The 18,748-nt window shown below is 51.0% G+C and overlaps 2 protein-coding genes across 2 annotated transcripts; both read left to right on the top strand.

The window, feature by feature from the left end:
- The first annotated feature begins 175 nt into the window (after nt 1–175).
- On the top strand, nt 176–5,715 carry SLC26A6 (solute carrier family 26 member 6). Its single transcript, XM_053953585.1, has 19 exons — nt 176–303; nt 705–844; nt 932–1,042; nt 1,312–1,484; nt 1,563–1,727; nt 1,854–2,006; nt 2,191–2,273; nt 2,366–2,513; nt 2,621–2,734; nt 2,840–2,917; nt 3,049–3,144; nt 3,267–3,373; nt 3,462–3,531; nt 3,699–3,791; nt 3,894–3,998; nt 4,522–4,698; nt 4,822–4,876; nt 5,170–5,291; nt 5,373–5,715. Exons 1-19 carry the CDS (start codon nt 176–178, stop codon nt 5,394–5,396), a joined length of 2,142 nt encoding a protein of 713 aa, XP_053809560.1. The 3' UTR covers nt 5,397–5,715.
- A 4,151-nt stretch (nt 5,716–9,866) lies between these two features.
- LOC128794242 (cytochrome b-c1 complex subunit 1, mitochondrial) lies at nt 9,867–18,748 on the top strand. The gene is made up of 13 exons (XM_053953983.1): nt 9,867–9,977; nt 10,368–10,508; nt 10,975–11,061; nt 12,035–12,164; nt 12,895–13,093; nt 13,676–13,755; nt 13,894–14,009; nt 14,415–14,558; nt 15,292–15,452; nt 16,411–16,496; nt 16,948–17,036; nt 17,582–17,657; nt 18,529–18,748. Exons 1-13 carry the CDS (start codon nt 9,906–9,908, stop codon nt 18,591–18,593), a joined length of 1,446 nt encoding a protein of 481 aa, XP_053809958.1. The 5' UTR covers nt 9,867–9,905; the 3' UTR covers nt 18,594–18,748.

Genomic DNA, 18,748 nt, shown 5'->3' with positions numbered 1-18,748 from the left:
TTCCTCAGGGCCATTCCTGCCCACCTGGACAGGATGGGATGGTTCTGTAGCCAAGTGGAGCTGGAGGAGGGGCTTCAGGGTGGGTGGGATGCTGGCTGCCTCTGGCCGTGGGAATGCAGCTGAGCTGTCCCTTGTGTCCTTGCAGTGGACTGGCGTTCCAGAGAGCCAGGTGGCCATGGCAGCAGAGATGGCCCTGAGCCACAGAGCGCCCCGTGAGGTGCTGAGTGAGGCTGAACTGGAGGAGGTGGCACAGAGGAAACCTCCCACCAAACCCTCTCTGCGTGGCTGTCTCCACAAGACCAGGTAAGACCATGTGGCCAGCCTGGACCTTGCCCCACACAAAGGTGTGCCCCACCTTGCCCCATTCTGCACCCCAGCCCCACCACCACACGGAGCTGCAGACCTGGGGGTTCATTTCCCTTTGCCCAGATACCCATGTCCCCACTCTGTCCTCCTGCCTGGAGCCACCAGTCAGGTGCGTGCTCTGCTTCCTCCTATTTATTAAAACCAGCCAGTGATCTTTGAGACACTGTTCCCTGCCTCCTGCCCTTCCTCCTGCCCTGCTGAGGACACCAGGCTCCAGTGGATGGAGCTGATGGTTCCACAGGTCCCATTGCCTCCCATGGGGCCTCATCCACGCTCACTGATGTCCCCAAGCCCCCTGCACTCGTGCTCAACTTCAGCTCCTGCTCCCTCCCCACCAGATGTTCGGGCTCTGCTGCCAAGTCCCTGCTGTTCCGGTTCCTGCCATTCCTGCGCTGGCTGCCCCGCTACCCCATCAAGGACTGGCTCCTGGGGGACATTGTTTCGGGCTTCAGTGTGGGCATCATGCACCTGCCCCAGGGTGAGTGATGCCATGCCCCGGCTACCAGGGGCCCCCTGCAGGTGGGGTGGTCAGGGGTTGGCCATTGGTGACATTTCTCCCTTCTAGGGCTTGCCTATGCGCTGCTGGCTGGGCTGCCGCCGGTCACGGGTCTCTACTCCTCCTTTTACCCCGTATTCCTCTACTTCTTCTTCGGAACGTCAAGGCACAACTCTGTGGGTGAGCTGAGGGACCATGTGCTTGCACAGCAATGGTGGGGAGGGAGCAAGGAGGTCCATGGTACTGCATTACCACATCAACAGCTGGGGGAATCTTTCTTGCTTTTTCTTTGCTCCACCAAGAAGGGGGTTGGCCAAGCCAGAGCCAAAGTATAGTGTGTGTGCTTTAAGCCTGGCCTAAGGAGAGAGGAGATGACCCCTTAGGAGGTCCTCTCAGAGAGGTCCTGGTGCCCACACTGGGCTCCCTGCCCACACTCTGCCTGTTCTCAGGTCCCTTTGCCGTCATCTCTGTCATGATCGGGAGCTTGACAGACTCCCTGATGCCCAGCGAGAACTTCCTGGAGTCTGTCAATGGCAGCAATGCAACAGTCAATGAGGAATTGCGCGACGCTGCCAGGGTGGAGCTGGTGGCCACCATCACTGTCCTGACAGGTATCTTCCAGGTAAGGTGGTCCCAGCCTAGTCTAGCAGAGAACAGGAGACCTTAACCTGTGAGTTATTTCTGCCATCTGTTCTTCCAGGTGGCCCTGGGCCTCCTGCAGTTTGGATTTGTGGTGACCTACCTCTCAGACCCGCTGGTGCGTGGCTACACCACTGCTGCCTCTGTGCACGTGCTCATCTCCCAGCTCAAAAATGTTTTTGGAGTCTCCCAAGGCGAGCACTCAGGGCCGCTCTCGCTGTTTGTGGTGAGTGGGGGCTTGCTGGCACCCAAGGACCCCTGGTGCTCACTGTGGGGCACATAGAGGCCTCCAAAAATCTACTGGGGACGCATCTGCTTTCCTGAGCACATTCTCTCCTCCTGTGTTTTCTAGACTGTCATCGATCTCTGCAAGAAGCTGCCAGACACCAATGTGGGCACCCTGGTGACTGCTATCATTGCCATGGTGGCCATCTTGATTGTGAAGGAGCTCAACCACAAGTTTGCTGCCAAATTGCCCATGCCCATCCCCATCGAGCTTATCACGGTACCCAGAGCTGCCCCAGCCTCCTGTGGGGATGCATCCAGGAATCCTTGGTGTATCCCTGTCCCCTTCAGGGTGGGGAGCAGTGGGATTGGGTTACTTGGCAAGTGCAGCTCCAGGGCATGTGTTCCTCCACCACAGTCCCTGTGCAGGAAGACCCTGCCTCACTGCAGTCATTCTCCCCCAGATCATCGTTTCCACCGGCATCTCCTATGGGGTCAACCTGAAAGACAAGTTTGGCATCTCTGTGGTGGGCAACATCCCCAGCGGGTGAGCAGGGCCTGACGGTGAAGGGGGCTGTGCCAGGGCACCGTGCTGCCCACAGCACCCCTGTTTGAGCCCCATCTCTGTCTTGAATGTAGGTTGAAGCCACCTGTGGTCCCTAACATGAGCTACTTTGGGCAGGTGGTAGGCAATGCCTTTGCCATTGCTGTGGTAGGCTACGCCATCTGCATCTCCCTGGGCAAAATCTTTGCCCTGAAACATGGCTACAAAGTGGACAGCAACCAGGTGATGCTCTGAGGCACAGGGCCCCCACCCTTGGTGAAAGCTAATCTTGCCCTTCTTGCAGCCAGATGAAAGCATGGTGCTCCCCTGCCACTGCTCTGTCCCTGCAGGAGCTGATTGCACTGGGCCTCTGCAACTTCCTAGGAGGCTTCTTCCAGTGTTTTGCCATCAGCTGCTCCATGTCGAGGAGCCTGGTACAGGAGAGCACAGGGTGCAACAGCCAGGTAGGTCTGGGCAGTGCTGCCTCCATCTCCGGGGCTGAACCGGGGGCAGGAAGCACAGCAAGCAGTGGGGACTCACCCCTGGCCTCCCGCTCTCCTTCTGCGCAGGTAGCTGGTGTCATCGCATCCCTGGTCATCCTGGTGACCATTCTGAAGATTGGAGAACTCTTCCGGGACCTGCCCAAGGTACATCCAGTCCCACAGCCTCAGTGTCACATCCCACACCTGTGCCTGTCCCATAGTGTGGTGATATGGTAGGGGAACAGCAAAGAGATTTGCCCTCAGCTTCCTCATAGCTGTAGAGATTTCTCTCCTAGGCCATCTTAGCTGCCATCATCATTGTCAACCTCAAGGGCATGTTCAAGCAGTTCAAGGACCTCAGCACTCTCTGGAAGTCCAACAAGGTGGACCTGGTAAGGTGCTGGCCAGCCCTGGGGCTGTGCTCCTGTTCCTGGAGAGGATTTCTCCACCCTCCCTGAGGCTTGTGGGTGCCAGTGGAGAGGCTGTGCTGCAGCTGACTGTGTCCCCTCTCCAGCTGGTCTGGGTTGTGACATTCATAGCCACCCTCCTGCTGAACTTGGACATCGGCCTGGCGGCCTCGGTGGCATTTGGGTTGCTCACGGTCATCTTCCGTACCCAGCTGTGAGTACCCCGGGGCTGGGGCCGGTGCCACATCCCAAGGACAGGAGGAGCCTGTGGTGACCTCAGCCCCTTGCTCTCCTCCCTGCAGCCCACACTACTCCATCCTGGGGCGCATCTCTGACACCGATGTCTACAGGGATGTGGTGGAATACGAGATGGTAACAGCACCAGGGGTGGGGGAAGAGCTGCCTGCGATGGGGGGCAGTTCAAAGCATCTCCAGTAGTGGCTCACTGGAAAGAGGGGCTGGGGGCATTTTGGTGGTGGGGAGGGGAGGGGAACAGGTGGCTCCATCCCTGGGGTAGCACCCTCCCCATCTGCCCCCAGGCGCAGGAGGTCCCTGGTGTGAAGATCTTCCGCTCTTCCTCGACCATCTATTTTGCCAATGTGGAGATGTATGCCGAGGCCCTGAAGAAAAAGGTAGGAGAGCCACCAGCCTCAGAGTGCTTCCTATATCTCCTGCCTGCCAGCAACAGAGTGGTGTTGGGGCAGCTGGGGACACAGGGCCACATTGCTTTGCAGAGCGGCATTGATGTGGACCGCCTGATTGAGAAGAAGAAGAAGGCCCTCAAGAAGCTGAAGAAACAGCAGAAGAAACTGGAGAAGGAAAAGGCAAAGAAGAAAAAGGTGCTTCCTTGATGCAGGGGACCACCCCTCCAGTGACATCCTGCACCTCTTCCCTCCCTGGCTCTGACGCTTCTGTCAGTGCGCTGGATGGGCCTGGTGGCCCACACAGTCCCCAGTTCCCTTTAGGGCCAATGGGTGAGAAAGGCACTGGGGCTGATCTGAGTCACACCACCCAAGGTTGGTAGGAAAGCTGGGCTGTTAATGATTATGTGTTGGAGCTGCCAAGTCATTAACCTTTTGCAAGTTAATCAGAATTAAGAGCAAGGGCAAAGGGTGGCCTGGTGCCAGCTAATGAGCCCAGCTCTGCAGAGTAGTGCTGGGGAGAGGGGTGGATTTTGACACATCTGAAAAGAGCCCAAAAGTTGGTGAAGATGTGAGAGGGACACCCTCTCCTGGGGCCACCCACTTCCTGTGCCCTCATACAGCCAAAGAGCCTCACCAAGGTGAGCCCAGGGGAACACTGCCATGACCAGGGTGCTGCCATCCCTGGAGCAATAACACCAGGTCTCCTTCCCTTCCCCAGAATGCAGGGGACGGTCCAGGCCTAGCAGTGATTGAGTTGAGTGCGGGAGAGAGCAGTGCACCCTCAGAGCCCACCCTGCACAGCCTAGGGCTGCCCCAGCCCAGCTTCTACGCTGTTATCTTGGACTTCAGCCCCGTCAACTTTGTGGACACCGTCTCCATCAAGATCCTGAAGAATGTAAGGGGCTGGGGAGCAGGCAGGACAGCAGCCTCACTGATAGTGTCTCTGGGGCCCTTTGGGGTGCCCCGATGGCTGCTGCCCATTTATTTTCCTGGGTAAAATGTTTTTTCCCGTTTGCAGATCTTCAGGGATTTCCGTGAGATAGAAGTGGACGTCTTCATTGCCAGCTGCCCGGGTGAGGGGGATCTGCAGAGTCATGAGCCCTGGCCGGGCATGGCCAGCCCTTTGGCACACAGCTGATAGCCTGGGGGGTCCCTCCATGGTGCTCCCATCCCAGGGTTTCCCCAGGGAACGGGTGCTGCAGGTTGTCCAATCCAATCTGAGGATCCAATTTGAGCCTCGAAGCTGGGTCCCTGGTGGTGACCCTGGTGTCCCCCACAACACAGGAGGCGGGAGGAGGCTGCTCCGGGTGGGTGGCAGGGGGCTCAGCTAGGTGCCATCACTTTAGATACTTATCCCTCCACACAGTATCTGTCCTGGCCCAGCTGGAGCAGGGCAACTTCTTCAGTTCAGCCATCACCAAGCACTCCTTCTTCCCCTCGGTGCATGATGCCGTGGTGCACATCAGCAGGGAGCGGCACCAGGCCTCGGTGAGCACCCAGCCCTGCTGTCCCCAGCATGGTGGTGGAGAGGGCAAGCCACACCAACCCCTCCCTATCTGCTCCCCTTAGGTGGACCGCAGCACCAGAATGTAGCCCCTCAGGAGGAAGACGTCTCCCCCAGGAGATGGGCAGGCAAGGAAGGCTTTGCCACCCTGATGGCACCAACTCGCCCAGATGCCCTGATTCCCACCAGCCCCTCTGGACTCTGAGTGCCGGGGCCCTGCCCTGCCCATGAGCGCTGCCGTGATGGGGCTGCTGCTGGACGGAGCTGCTGTTGGCTGTCATGCCGAGGGGCCGCCTGCTGCCTCCACACTGCCCCAGCATGGACCTGCCCCATCTGGCCAGGATGTGGCTGGGGGGTGGTGGAGGGGCCAAAGGCTTCCTGCTCCCAGCAGCGGGCTGGCATCATGAATAAAGCTCCGTGGTGTTCCCCAGGGTTGGTTTCAATGCCCTTTCCTCAATAACAGTACTTTTGGGCCAGACCACCCAGCTGCACCCCGGCGCTGCTGGGGACGGCCTCCCTGCGGGTGGGCTCCCCAGCACCCTCCCTCTGGCTCTTTTCTGCCACTTCTCGCCATGACCTGCTCTGGGCCCATGGGGCTGTGGCCAAGGAAGCAATATGGGCAGGATTCCCCATCCTCAGAAGGGTCACAGCACCCTCTCTGCCTGACTGGGGAGCCACCAGCACCTGGTGGCTGCAGTCATACCTACACCAGAGGGGAAAGTGCTCGCAGCCAAGAGAAGGCTGATACTGGGTTTTGGGGGGTAAGGTTGGTTCCACAATTTCAATATCTAGAATTTATTCAATTTTTTTTCTGCTTCTGTGCCTTTAATTATAGAGTTACTGCCTATATGATGATTAATAGGAATAGTTCTTTATAATCCTTCCCTTGCTGACATTAATAACTTTCATCTTTTCCTGATTGTACCAGTGGCTATATACATTAAGGATGAATGGAAGGGAATAAGTTTTAGGGATATGTTGCAAGTAACCAGATTGGTAGTTCTGGTTCCATTTCTCATTGTCTAAGAAGAACTCAGATTATTTTTGGACTTTTCATAGACCTCTGTCTAGGTTAGCATTAGTCTTTGATTGACCCAGTCAATTTTATGCTTCTAAGCTTGACTAGTGAACGTAAAGGAGAAAGTCACAGAACTTCAGTGGTTCCTGTGTCAGCAGCTTCTCAGTAGTAGGGAGATTTATGTTCTCAAGTTTGTTAGTTCAGCTACCAGATGATGCTCACCCCAAAAGAGGGTGAGAAGGTTGGTTCCCTAAATGGTGAAATAATTCTTCCTGCTATTTGTGACTATTTTAGGCTCAACAAACAAAATGTGAAACCTGCACCAAAAGGGAGGGATATTTAATTTGACTTCCTCCTTTTTAGGGAGAAGCTAATTAAAAAGTTTCACCAGGATCAGAGCAGGCTGTAAAACAAGAAGAGTGTAATGCAAAAGACCAATCCTATCCTCTTAGTATTAATATTTGTAACTGGACTTGAATGAAATGTGTCAAATCTGTGCTCTTGGGTATCATATCAGTAATAAGTAATTCAGCTGCTATACTTCTCTCCTAAAGCTAAAAATACAATCCAAATAATCTTGACTCCATGGTCACAATTCACCCTGTGATGTTGACAGGTGAAAAAGGAGCAGAAGGTGCAAATTACCTGCAAGTTACTTTAATCATCTATCTAAATCACCGGCCACTGATTTCCTGAAGGTTTAAACAGGTCAGTTACCCATATCTTTCAGGATTTTTGGTCATGTTTTTCTTGGGATTCCTCTAATCTTTCCCCACTAGTTCAGCCTCTGCTCTCAAGCCTTTTCTGAAGTACCTCAATAGCCTGGAAATCTATTGGTTTTATTTATCACCATTTATTTATCACCATTATTCTCCTCAAAGGGTTGTTTGCCCCAAGTGTCATTTATGCTGATTTTTGCTAGCTTATTTTCAGATGCCAGCAGGTGTTTTGTAATAGCAAGTACACAATCTTATAGCTTGGTTTTCTTTTTATTTAGTCTGTCTAGAAAATGGAATGACTGAACATCTCAGACAGGATTTTCTCTCCACAATTTGTTTCACTTGAAGGGCATAGATATGTATCGCTAAGATCATGTACCTAAAATCTTGGCACTGAAGAAACTAATGGTTTGCCAAGAAGGGGATCAGTAGAAATGTTGCAGAGCTGCTATGTGCATATTAATGAAATGCCAGACAGTGAAGCAGTGGACATTTCTGGGGTTTAGTAGCATGCTGCTGCATTGGTGTCCATTTCCTCAGTGTATCAGTGGCATTTCTGTCTATAAGTATGTTGTCTAGGTTTTCTAGCATCTGATGCCATTTCCTTACTGTCATTTTAATACCTTCCTTCAGATTAACGGATGATACAATCTTTACATTTTGAAAATCCCTGTTAAGAAACACTGTGCCAGAGTAGTCATCAGTCCCCTTTTCTTTTACCTGGTTTGTAATTTTCACAGACTCATTGCAAATTTCTGCTAAGTCAATAAGAATACTGTCATTTCTAATACCACTTACCAGGGTTGATGCTGATGCATATCGTTTCATTCTGTGTCTGACCTAATGGCCACTTTCTGTGATCTGCAATTTGCTGTGATTTGGTAAAAGCTGGCATACACGGCCAACTCACAAATTGTGTGTTGGGATTTCAAGGGCTTTGATGGGTTCCTTTCTGAGATGGCCATGCACTGGACTTTCACATTTACAATCACTTCACCTTCCATAGGTTGTTTCAGTATTTAATACTCTTTCTTGGAATGTAAGCAATAGACCAGAAAGTACCAAATCCCCTGCAATCCCTGTCTTCCCAAAGGACCATTTAAAAAGATTGTTTTTCTCCTCTGACTAATCTGCCAGTATTTGGATGGAGCATTGAGTCCTTTAAGTGAACCTCTTAGAAGGGATCTCATCACAGGCAATATCTCAGGCTTTCCTTAAAAACTTGCTCTTTTGGATTCTAATTCTATTCCAAGCACATTTAAGATGTTTTTCACCAAAGCCACTCAACAATGCCTGTTTTCTTACGAAACAAGACTGAAATGTGCATCACAAGTATGGATCCCCACTAAAGGTTATACTGGTAATTCTAAGAATGGTGGCTCCCTCCTGCAGTTACATTTGTAAATGAATTGATTTTCCAAAGCTAAATATTCCAGGCCTTTGAACACAAAAGGAAGTCTTTGTCTTTTGCAAGAATTACCCCTTGGATGACTTGTGTTAATTTTGATTTTTAAGGTGTTAGCCCTGTTGCTGGTTTCACTGCTGCGTAAGAACCGAAAAAAGATTGTGCACTCCTGTGCTGTCATTCCTCCCTCTGAGAATGCCCAGGATGCCCATTTTAGGGTATCTATTCTATTGGATCCCTATTCCTGGAATGCTCATTCCACAGTGTTATAGTTAAGACGGTCACAATAAAAAGCAACACTCCATTTTCAGAAGGCTTCAAACCTGGTTTTATTATAGCATGCATGATTTTTATACATTCCTAAAAAATTCATAAGTTTACACTTTACTCATTGGTCAGGAAAGACAAACAAAGTGCTTATTGGAACAGACAGTTGCAGGTCTCTCTTATTTATCCTTCTTTCTTGGTTTCTGTGTCAACGACCATGGTAGAAAATTCTTTCAGGGGTTAACATGGATCCTCTTACCAAACTTCTCTCTGGCTCACAGAAGTCGCTGTAAAACCTCTTCCATACCGCGGGACCCACAGGCCCCAGGAGCTGGCCTCACATTTTCCAGGACCCCCATCCCAGGACCCCTATCCCCGGGACCCCCATCCCCGATATCCCCATTCCCGGGACCCCCATTCCTGGCACCCCCATTCCCGATATCTCCATTCCCGATATCCCCATTCCTGCGACCCCCATTCCCGGCACCCCCATTCCCGGGATCCCCGTCCCAGGGACCCCCATTCCCGATATCCCCATTTCCGATATTCCCATTCCCGGGACCCCCATTCCCGATATCCCCATTTCTGATATCCCCATTCCCGGCACCCCCCATTCCCGATATTCCCATTCCCGGGATCCCCATTCCTGATATTCCCATTCCCGATATCCCCAATTCCGATATCCCCATTCCCGGGACCCCCATTCCCGATATTCCCATTCCCAATATCCCCATTCCCGGCACCCCCATTCCTGATATCCCCATTCCCGGAACCCCCATTCCTGATATTCCCATTCCAGATATCCCCATTTCCGATATCCCCATTCCCGGGACCCCCATTCCCGATATCCCCATTCCCGGAACCCCCATTCCTGATATTCCCATTCCAGATATTCCCATTTCCGATATCCCCATTCCCGGGACCCCCATTCCCGATATTCCCATTCCCGATATCCCCATTCCCGGAACCCCCATTCCCGATATTCCCATTCCCGGCACCCCCCCATTCCCGATATCCCCATTCCCGATATTCCCATTCCCGGGCTGCCCCGTCCGCGTCCTCCGGCCACCAGGGGGCGCGGCCGCCTGCCCGCCCGGTGTGCGCGCGCTCATGGCCGCCTCCCGCACCGCCCCGGCCCCGCCCTGCGCAGGCGCGGCGCGCTCGGGCTGTCGGCCTGCGGAAGAAGAAGATGGCGGCGCGCTCGGTGTGCCGGGCGGGCAGCGCGGCTGGGCGGGCGCTGCTGTGGGGCCCGCGCCCCTCCGTGAGTCACCGCGCCCCGCGGGGGCAGCGCGGGGGGGAGCCCGGCCGGGCCGCGGGCGGCCCCGCGGTGCGGAGCGGCTGCCGGGCCCCGCCTGTGCCCCGGCCGGGAAGGTCATGGGGACGCGGCGGGCGGTGCGGGCCGGGCGGCGGTGGCTGTGGGAGCCCCCGGGCCCCGGAGCGGGGCTGGGCGGGGGGGAGCAGCGGCGGCTGTCACTGTCACCCAGTGCGGGGCTTGCCACCGAGCCGCTGTCCGCTCTCTGCCCCGGTACTGGGGTGCGACCGGTTCGTGCGGCTTTTCCCTTGGGGTTTCCCACATCTTCAAACCTCTGAGTTCCCGGCCCTGCCGAGGGGAATAGTCTGTTAGTTGTGATGACAGCCTTTATTTTTACAGGCGGCTTTTCTGACTTTGACAAGGAAGCGAGGTGCTGCCACCTATGCCCAGACACTCCAGAATATCCCTGAGACCCAGGTCACCACTCTGGAGAACGGCCTCCGTGTAGCCTCAGAGGAGTCCAATCAGCCAACCTGCACGGTAAGTTTAACATAAGTTAGGGGCTTATTTGAAACAATCGGTCTTGCCTAGCCTGCAGCTGGTCTTCCAAAACGGACTGACCCCTGTCGGAACCAGTGCTTTTGACCGAGACCCCACTGCTTCTCTTTGTGAGCAGGTGGGATTAATACAGCAGCAGGAGCCCCAGACTGGTGTTGTATCACCTTTAGACAAATTTTCATGCTTTACAAATTTGCTCAGCCTTACAGTTTTTGTATGAGCAGTAAGTGAGCAGTAAAAGCTATCTCTCTGGCAAAACCAGATGTGGTGAAGCTGAGAGAGAAAAAGCCAAAATATGTGCAGGGAGCAGTTGCTAGTTTGTTCTTATTTTGGTTCTTGTAGTGTAATGTCTGTGGACCAGACTTCTTGTCCCTGCTGTTGTGTTTGTGCCATTAGGATGCTGGTTGTTTTCTTCTCTGATGTTGGTACTCGCTGGTTTTGCTGCCAGGTGGGTTTGTGGATCGAGGCTGGGAGCCGCTATGAGGACACGAAGACCAACGGGGCTGCTTTCTTTATGGAACACATGGCCCTTAAGGTGAGGATGTGTGCTAGGTCTGCACAGAGCTGCTCTGACTATTCTGTCCATGCATTGGCCTCTCGTTTTGGAGGCTGTGGCTGTTGAAAGAGGGTGTAAATCAGGTCATCTGAGTCCTGGAGTCTTTGCACACAGTATGAAAATAAGTCTAAAAAAAGCATCTAGCCTATGTGGTGCTTATTGGTTGAATGTGCAGCAACTTGCAAGCATGCATAAATTAAAAGTAACTCTTATTTACTATTTGCTGATTTTTCTCTTAAAGGAAAAAATATAATTAAAAAACGTAGCACACAGAGAGCACTGTTATGAAGCATTTTTTCTTAGGTTAGCACAGAGAGTTCAAAGCAGCATTTCCTGTTGCAATTTATTTTACTTTGCTTTTCTTACTGGTCCAGCAAAGCTCAGAGGCTATAATTCTTGCTTTTTAAATTATGCAGGTGTCTGCTGAACAGGGCAGAAGACATCTAAGCCTGGGACTTCATAGGCAACTACAGCATCTAGCTAGCTTCTTAAGAGATGGGCCCTGTATTAGAAATAGTCTTTTGTTTCTATTTGTCTTCTTCTGTATGACTCTGCTTGGATAGCTAGAAACCTGCTTCTTTTTGGTTTGGGCTTATTCTTAGTTTAATTCCAGGGATGTGCTGTTCAAACACTGTTTTCTCAGCATAGGTTGTCTCCTTTCCTGCTGATTTTGTGTTGATTAGTGGTGATGACAGCCTTTATTTTTTTGGGCAGCTTTATTGTGTTTCAATAAACACAAACTTTACTGACAGTTTGTGTTGGTCTTTCGAAATACATCTCAGCCATTCTTTATCTAGAGGAAATAAGCCAAGTATTACATCTCCTGTCTTACGCACCCGCCCTTGGCTTTTACGAATCACAGGACAGTCTTTATTGTTATTTTCATTGCTTTAGTTTTGACCTAAAGGGAAGTTTGTTCATTTCATAACTGAGTATATCTGGTTTCCTTTAGGGCACAAAGAAGCGTCCTGGCTCAGCCTTTGAGAAGGAAGTGGAGAGTCTGGGAGCTCACCTGAACGGGTACACCTCCCGCGAGCACACTGCCTTCTACATAAAAGCCTTGTCCAAGGACATGCCCAAAGGTAGGATGGCCGGGGCAAAGTCTGTTTGGGAAGTTAAGTAAGTGCATGTGCTTCTGTTTCTTACCCCCAAGCATCTTTTCTTCAGACCAGGGACGGAAGTTGAAGCTGAGCAGTAAATTGGAGGTTCTGGGTGGTAGTTGAAGAGAGCAGTGCAGTGATTTGGTGCTTCAAGGCTGTGTGTTCATGTGTCCCTAAACCAAGAGTTCTAGTTATGTCAGGCTGCACTGCATTGCCAGGAGGGATTCACTAGTTTGTGGTTGTTTTATGGAGCTTAGCAACTGAGGTCAGCAACAGCTGCTGTGTGAGGAGTCCTCGGTGCAGCTCTTGCAGGTGCTCCTCATGCTCTGTACTGACACTTGCTGCCTTCTCTGGGGTGGTTTTGGGCAGAGGCAGTGATTTGAGTAGGGGCCTTGCTGTAAGCATCACAAACTGTCTGTGAGGATTCAGTGTGTATTTGGAAGAGAACATGCTTCTGACATACTTCACCTTCTGCAGATGTTGCCTGCACTCTGCTGGTGAAGGTGCTTGGCAAACTGATTCGGAGCCTTCTTGCTAAACCAGTGTTCCTCCCAGATGTTTGTTCCTCCCAGATGCTTTGGGAATGGGTAGCACTCAGCTCTGTTATATTGCATGCCCTCCCCTAGCATGGTTTTTGCTCACTCCTGTGTGTCTCCTTTCAGCAGCACTGGGTAGCAGGCAGTGGCATGCTAACATACGAATTGCGTTGCAGTTGTAGAGCTTCTGAGTGACCTTGTGCAGAACTGTGCACTGGAGGATTCTCAGATTGAGAAGGAGCGTGGCGTCATCCTTCAGGAGTTGAAGGAAATGGACAGCAACCTGGCAGATGTCACCTTTGATTACCTTCATGCCACTGCTTACCAGGGGACTTCGCTGGCCCACACCGTTGAAGGGACCACAGAGAACATCAAGTGAGCAACTGGCTGGATGTGGTGCACAGTCTAGGGGTGCAGTCCTTGGGGTGCATGGCTGCTGCTTCCTGGGCATGATGACTGCACAGTGTGTACGTGGAGGTGATCTGAGCCCATGGGCTTCTCCTTGTGCCCTGACTGTGTTTTCCCCATTGGTGCTGGTGAAAGTGTAATGCTGCACACATTCCTTAGAACCACCCCATACAAGCCTTTCCTGAGGTAGGAAGGGACAGGTTGAGCCTTCTCCTGTACTTCTCAGTTTGTTAGAAAAATTAGAGAGCTAGGGATGCTCATTAAAGCAATGGCTTTGTGTTAGCTCAGTGACTGGGTTCAGTACTCTTCAGTCTGTATTGAAGTCTACCTTCAATTCTCCATCTTAGCTGCTGGCTCCTGTTCTTTGTGTTCTAGAATTAGAACACAGGGCAAACACAGTACACAGTGCAGACTTGTTTCTAAAGAGCATTGTTACCCCACAACAAAGACAATCACTGCTGTCTCTGCACTGTGAACTTGCTTCTTCTAAGGCTCTCATTCCGCCAGAGTTGGAGATGCTGACATTCTGGATCTCTATGTTCTTTCCAGGAGGCTGACTCGAGCAGATCTGGCTTCATATGTTGATACTCACTTCAAGGCACCTCGTATGGTCCTGGCAGCTGCTGGAGGTAAGTTCTAGATTCTTGTAAGCCTCAGTGTTTTCAAGCATGTGATCAGACTTGTCTCACATCACTAATGTAAAATCAGACAATTTTGTTAAATTAGTCTGTTTTGAGACTGGAGATCTCTGCCTTTATCATTTCCAGGTATTTCCCACAGAGAACTGGTAGATGCAGCTAAGCAACACTTCACTGGGGCGCCTCTTACACACAAGGGGGAGTCTGTGCCTATCCTCAAGCGCTGTCGTTTCACAGGGAGTGAGGTAAAGTTGTTTTGGTCCCCATCAAAATGAGCAGTTGTTGCCCAACTGTGGAATGAATGTGAAACCAATTACAGCTGCTTCTCAGTGGAAAAGTCTGTTCGTGTGCGTTGGAGAAGCTGATGATGCACCATCTTGGTAGTGCTCCCATGTTCTGTTCTTGGGGCTTACTGCCACGTGTTGGGTTTTAGATGGGTCCCAAATTCATTAGGAGTGTGAGGCTGTTCTCATATGATCTACTGCAAAACTCACATCAGAACAGCTGGTTTGTGTTGAGTTCTGCCTGGGATTCTTTCATTTTACTGGACTAACATCAAGTGTCCCAGTTTGTCAGCCTGGCATTGCAGCAGACTGCAGACAGATCACAGTGTTGATGCAGTTCTCCCCGACTCTTTGATGATTTTCCAGATCCGTGCCAGAGATGATGCTCTGCCCCTTGCCCATATTGCTCTTGCCGTGGAGGGGCCAGGGTGGGCTGATCCAGACAACGTGGTCCTCAATGTGGCTAATGCTATCATAGGGCGCTACGACCGCACTTTTGGAGGTGGCAAGGTAAGAGTCTTGGGAGTGCAACAGGGAAAGCCTGGAGCAATCCTTCATGTGAAGTATTATGGAGACCCTAGGTGGATGTGCTTTAGGAGAGGCTGTTGTGGTTAGCTTCCAACTGTGAAGGGGTTAGGAGCACGGAAAGTAGAATAAAAGTGTGTAATCGAGGCTAATCTGGGACAGTTTTTGAGAGGTGATGCTGGCAAATGAACTGAGCCTTTTGTGGAAGAGGTATAGCTGGTGAATTTGCAGCAGCTTATTCCCACCCTCACAGCTAACCATTCGGTGGGGGTGGTGATGGAAGCAGGACAGAATACAGTCTCATGAAGTAAGCTTGTCTTACCACTGCAGAGCAAATGGAACTTGTTTAAAACCTCAGTATTGCATCCATTATTGTCTGGAATCTGTCTAGCCTGTATATCTGTGCTAACCCCTGCTGCTGGGAGACCTTGTCCTTCTCATTTTTTTCCCACTCCTGCGGTGGTGTGCATACCAGCTTTTCATCTGCAGCTGGGAAAGGAAATGGTTCTGCTGGATGGACTCCTAGGCCATTGTCTGTGGCTTTTCCAGCAGTGATTCTCATCTGTTGACCACATGAAGGCTCTGAATTAAGCTCTCCTTCAGCAAAGTGTTCCGCTCTGTCTTGTCTATGGTCTTTGTGAAAACAACTCAGTGGGAAAGAATTTGAGCTGTGAGGAAGCTGAAAATTAAATGGCTGACAGCATCTCCTTATTTACAGGATCAGTCTAGCAAGCTGGCTACGCTTGCTGTGAAGCATAATCTCTGTCACAGTTTCGAGCCATTCAACACCACCTACTCTGACACCGGCCTCTTCGGTTTCCATTTTGTTTCTGATCCTCTGTCCGTAGATGATATGATGTTTTGTGCTCAGGGAGAGTGGTAAGTACAACTTTGGCACAAGTTACTGTTCAAGATCTGAGCCTCCTGTGTGAGACTGAGCTGCTAAGGGAGCATATTAAGTTTACAGAGAGCTGTGTCTTTTTATGAACTTCTTGGTAACTTGCATTCTGGTTAAGTGATCCTGTAAGTTGTTTCTGTAAATCTCTAAGAATGGCTTTTGAGGAGCTGTTTTAGTCCCTTAGGGTTTCTCTGGTCTTTTGTTCATGCTTTCAAGTATTAGCACTGAGGCTTTGGGGCTTTTTATATACAAGTGAGATCATTCCTTAGACAAGGCTTTCCTAGGTGCCCAAGAGACTTATCTCCATTGTCTTGTTAAGCCTGAGCAAAGCAGGCAGAGTTCCGGCTGCTCAGGCTCTTGTCTTGTGGCTGATGAATGACCTGCTGCTGGAATCATGCCAGCATTTGGGAGCCTTCTGGCTGTCCATCTTATTGTGTCCATGAACCAGTTCAAGGCTACATCTAAGCTACAAGCCATTCTGTGTGGGGCAGGTGGAGTGAGCCCTTGCCCCAGAGACGTGGCCCATTGGCAGGAGAAGAAGGGATGTAGCAGCTGGAGTCCAGAGTGACTGTGGAGCTGTCTTGTTCTTTCAGCATCAGTTTCCATAGCAGCTTGCCATGCATGGGAATGGCTGACACGCCTTCCCTCTCCTGTGATAGGGCAGTGCACAGCACGTGCTGCTGTGCCTGCTGGGCAAGCCAGAGCCAGCACCAGGGCTGCTGAACTCAGCATGTATCCTGCTGCTGAATCCCCTGCCTATGTGCTGGAGCTCTTGCCTCCTGCTGCTCTGTGGAGATCAAGGATGAATGTCAGCCTGCAAGACAAGCGGTGTTGATAACAGCTTATTTTTGAGGAGGCTGGGGAAAGGGAGGAATTCACTTTCTGTCTGAGCAGACAAACATCTTTAAGAGCTTTAGTTGTCTTCCATGTCTTCTCCAGGATGCGTTTGTGCACTAGTACCACAGAGTCAGAAGTAACAAGAGCCAAGAACTATCTCCGAAATGCCATGGTGGCTCAGCTGGATGGTATGTGCTGGTTTATGGATTGACCACTGTGCAGCTTTCAGAGGGTTTCTGCTTGAGGTTCTCCTGGGGAACAGGACCTGTGCTAAAGATTGCAGTTCTGCTGGCAGGCACTGGGCAAAACTTCCTTTTCCTGCTCCACCCTCCTCCTGTCATGTTGTCAAAGCCACTGACCCTAGCCTTCTGTGCTCCCAGCAGTGACCTACTGCTGGTGACCTAAGAACTGAGACACTCAAACTGGTCTGCCTTGGTTGTAACACTTTGGAGAAGAGTAAAGAAATCTGTGTATCACGTAGCTCCTGCTGGAGCTGCATAGAGTGGGAATCAGGACTGTACTTTGTTAGCAGAGGATTTCATGCTTAGAGTTTCTACTCTTTGCTTTGGCCGATGATCAGGCTGTGCAATTCTGGAAGGCTTCTTGGTGCACTGATCATGCAATATCTTCTACATCCAGGTACCACACGAGTGTGTGAGAATATTGCAAGCCACCTCTTGCACTACGGACGCCGTATCCCTCTGGAGGAGTGGGATGCCAGGATTTCTGTAGGTATCCATTTGTTTTGGCTGGGATACCTGAGCATGGTTGGTGTCAGCATTGTCTGGCCTTAGTCTGCTGCAGTAACACGTGGCTTGCTTATCCTTTAATCAGACTGCGTGGAGTCCAGTGGTTATCCTGCTGACACTGATGTAACCGTCAGAATCTCTGGCTTAGACACAGTGTATCCTGTGTCCCTGTGACTGGAGTCAGTCCCTCCCAAAAAGAGGGCATACAACTGTGCTAAGCGGCACAACCTAAAATTCCTGTAACAGTTCTCCTAGTGGTGTCCCACTATGTGGAATTTCTGCAGCCACTCTATTCCTTAGAAGACTTCCGATTTTGGCCTTGTCTTCTGTATCCACAGGAGAATGCACTGTGTAGGGACATTGGCCATCCTTGCAGGCAGAGCTGGGCAGTTGGTACAGATGGCCTCAAAGGTCTGATAGTATCTTTTAATGATCTTGATATGTAATGGTAACAGTTAGTTGCAACTTTGAGAAATGTAGGTCTGCTGGAAGAGTCATTAATTGCTTGTTTGATCTTTTATTAGGCTGTTGATGCAAGAACGGTGAGAGATGTGTGCAGTAAATACCTTTATGACAAATGCCCGGCACTTGCTGCAGTTGGTGAGTAGTAGGTGACAATCAGTACACACTTAAAAAACAAGGCAGGGCCAAGAGCTGAGTGGAAGTGAGTTGCAGGCAGTCCTCATGTGTCTGTCCTGATTCGTTATGCCACTCTGGTTCTTCACTGATACCCTCCTGCCTCTGCACATGGGGTGTGCCAAGGCACATTTGCCACGAGATCAGACTTGCAGGTGATGGAGATGCAGTGGCAGTGAGCTGCTGGCTGTCCTCCCACCTTTGCCTGCTGTGGAGCTATGACTAAGACTGGGAGTCCTGTAGCTGGGTGCGGGCTCAGCACGTCTGCCAGGTGTCCTTACCCTGGGGTCAAGGTGGTTTATGTAAGGGAAGTGAAGGGACCTGATTCTCCTGTGCTGCTCTGGCATGTCTGTCTGGCCAAGGACAAATTCCTTTCAGAAAACCTGCCTAAGCAGCTCAGCTCTGCTGCCTCCTTCCTGTGTGTTGAGAATTCCCCTCCTCCTTGCAGCTGTTTCCTCTGGCCTTCAAAGTGAAGCAGGTTGGAAAAGGCAGACAGTATTTGAGCAGGAAGTTGAAATGTTGAAATGACTTGGTGGCTCCCTGTATTTGATACCTGTATGGGAGCTGTACTGAGTATTGTGGGGCAGTGTGAGAAAACACCTTATTCTGTCAGGAGCTGGTATCTGCTAGTTTTCCTGATGCAGGTTTGAGCTGTTTGCTCAATCAGCTTTTTTGAGCTGTTTGCTCAAACAGAGTTTGTTTGCTGCCTGGTTTTGTGTAGAGCTGCTATGGATTACAAGCACAGGCTGCCCTGCCACCATTTGCTTTAAAGAGCATAAGAAACTGTACAAGGATTTTTAACTGTCTCCAAGTAACTTTACTCCTGTTCACTCAGGTCCCATTGAACAGCTCTTGGATTACAACCGCATCCGCAGTGGCATGTACTGGGTCCGCCTCTAGGATGTGTTGCCTGCAGGTTGGAAGTAATGAAGCTGTGGACTGTGACAGGTTCCCTCTGGCACTGAATGTCATGGGCACCATGGGCAAGCTGAGTCCATTCAAAGCAGCTGTCTTCTCTGTGTTAAATGTATAAAAATAAATACGTCCTATGTGGA

The sequence above is a fragment of the Vidua chalybeata genome, chromosome 12, assembly GCF_026979565.1.
Source record: "Vidua chalybeata isolate OUT-0048 chromosome 12, bVidCha1 merged haplotype, whole genome shotgun sequence".
Classification (NCBI taxonomy): Eukaryota; Metazoa; Chordata; class Aves; order Passeriformes; family Viduidae; genus Vidua; species Vidua chalybeata.
This window is presented reverse-complemented; position numbering and strand designations above follow the sequence as displayed.

Bases quoted from the DNA above. Each gene is read 5' to 3' on its own strand.
- SLC26A6 (XM_053953585.1), top strand. From the start codon at position 176: ATGGCAGCAGAGATGGCCCTGAGCCACAGAGCGCCCCGTGAGGTGCTG. The intron at 2,514-2,620 runs GTGATGCTCTGA...CTGTCCCTGCAG, and splicing joins ACAAAGTGGACAGCAACCAG to GAGCTGATTGCACTGGGCCT. The intron at 4,699-4,821 runs GTAAGGGGCTGG...TCCCGTTTGCAG, and splicing joins CCATCAAGATCCTGAAGAAT to ATCTTCAGGGATTTCCGTGA.
- LOC128794242 (XM_053953983.1), top strand. From the start codon at position 9,906: ATGGCGGCGCGCTCGGTGTGCCGGGCGGGCAGCGCGGCTGGGCGGGCG. The intron at 14,559-15,291 runs GTAAGAGTCTTG...CCTTATTTACAG, and splicing joins GCACTTTTGGAGGTGGCAAG to GATCAGTCTAGCAAGCTGGC. The intron at 17,658-18,528 runs GTGAGTAGTAGG...CTGTTCACTCAG, and splicing joins CCCGGCACTTGCTGCAGTTG to GTCCCATTGAACAGCTCTTG.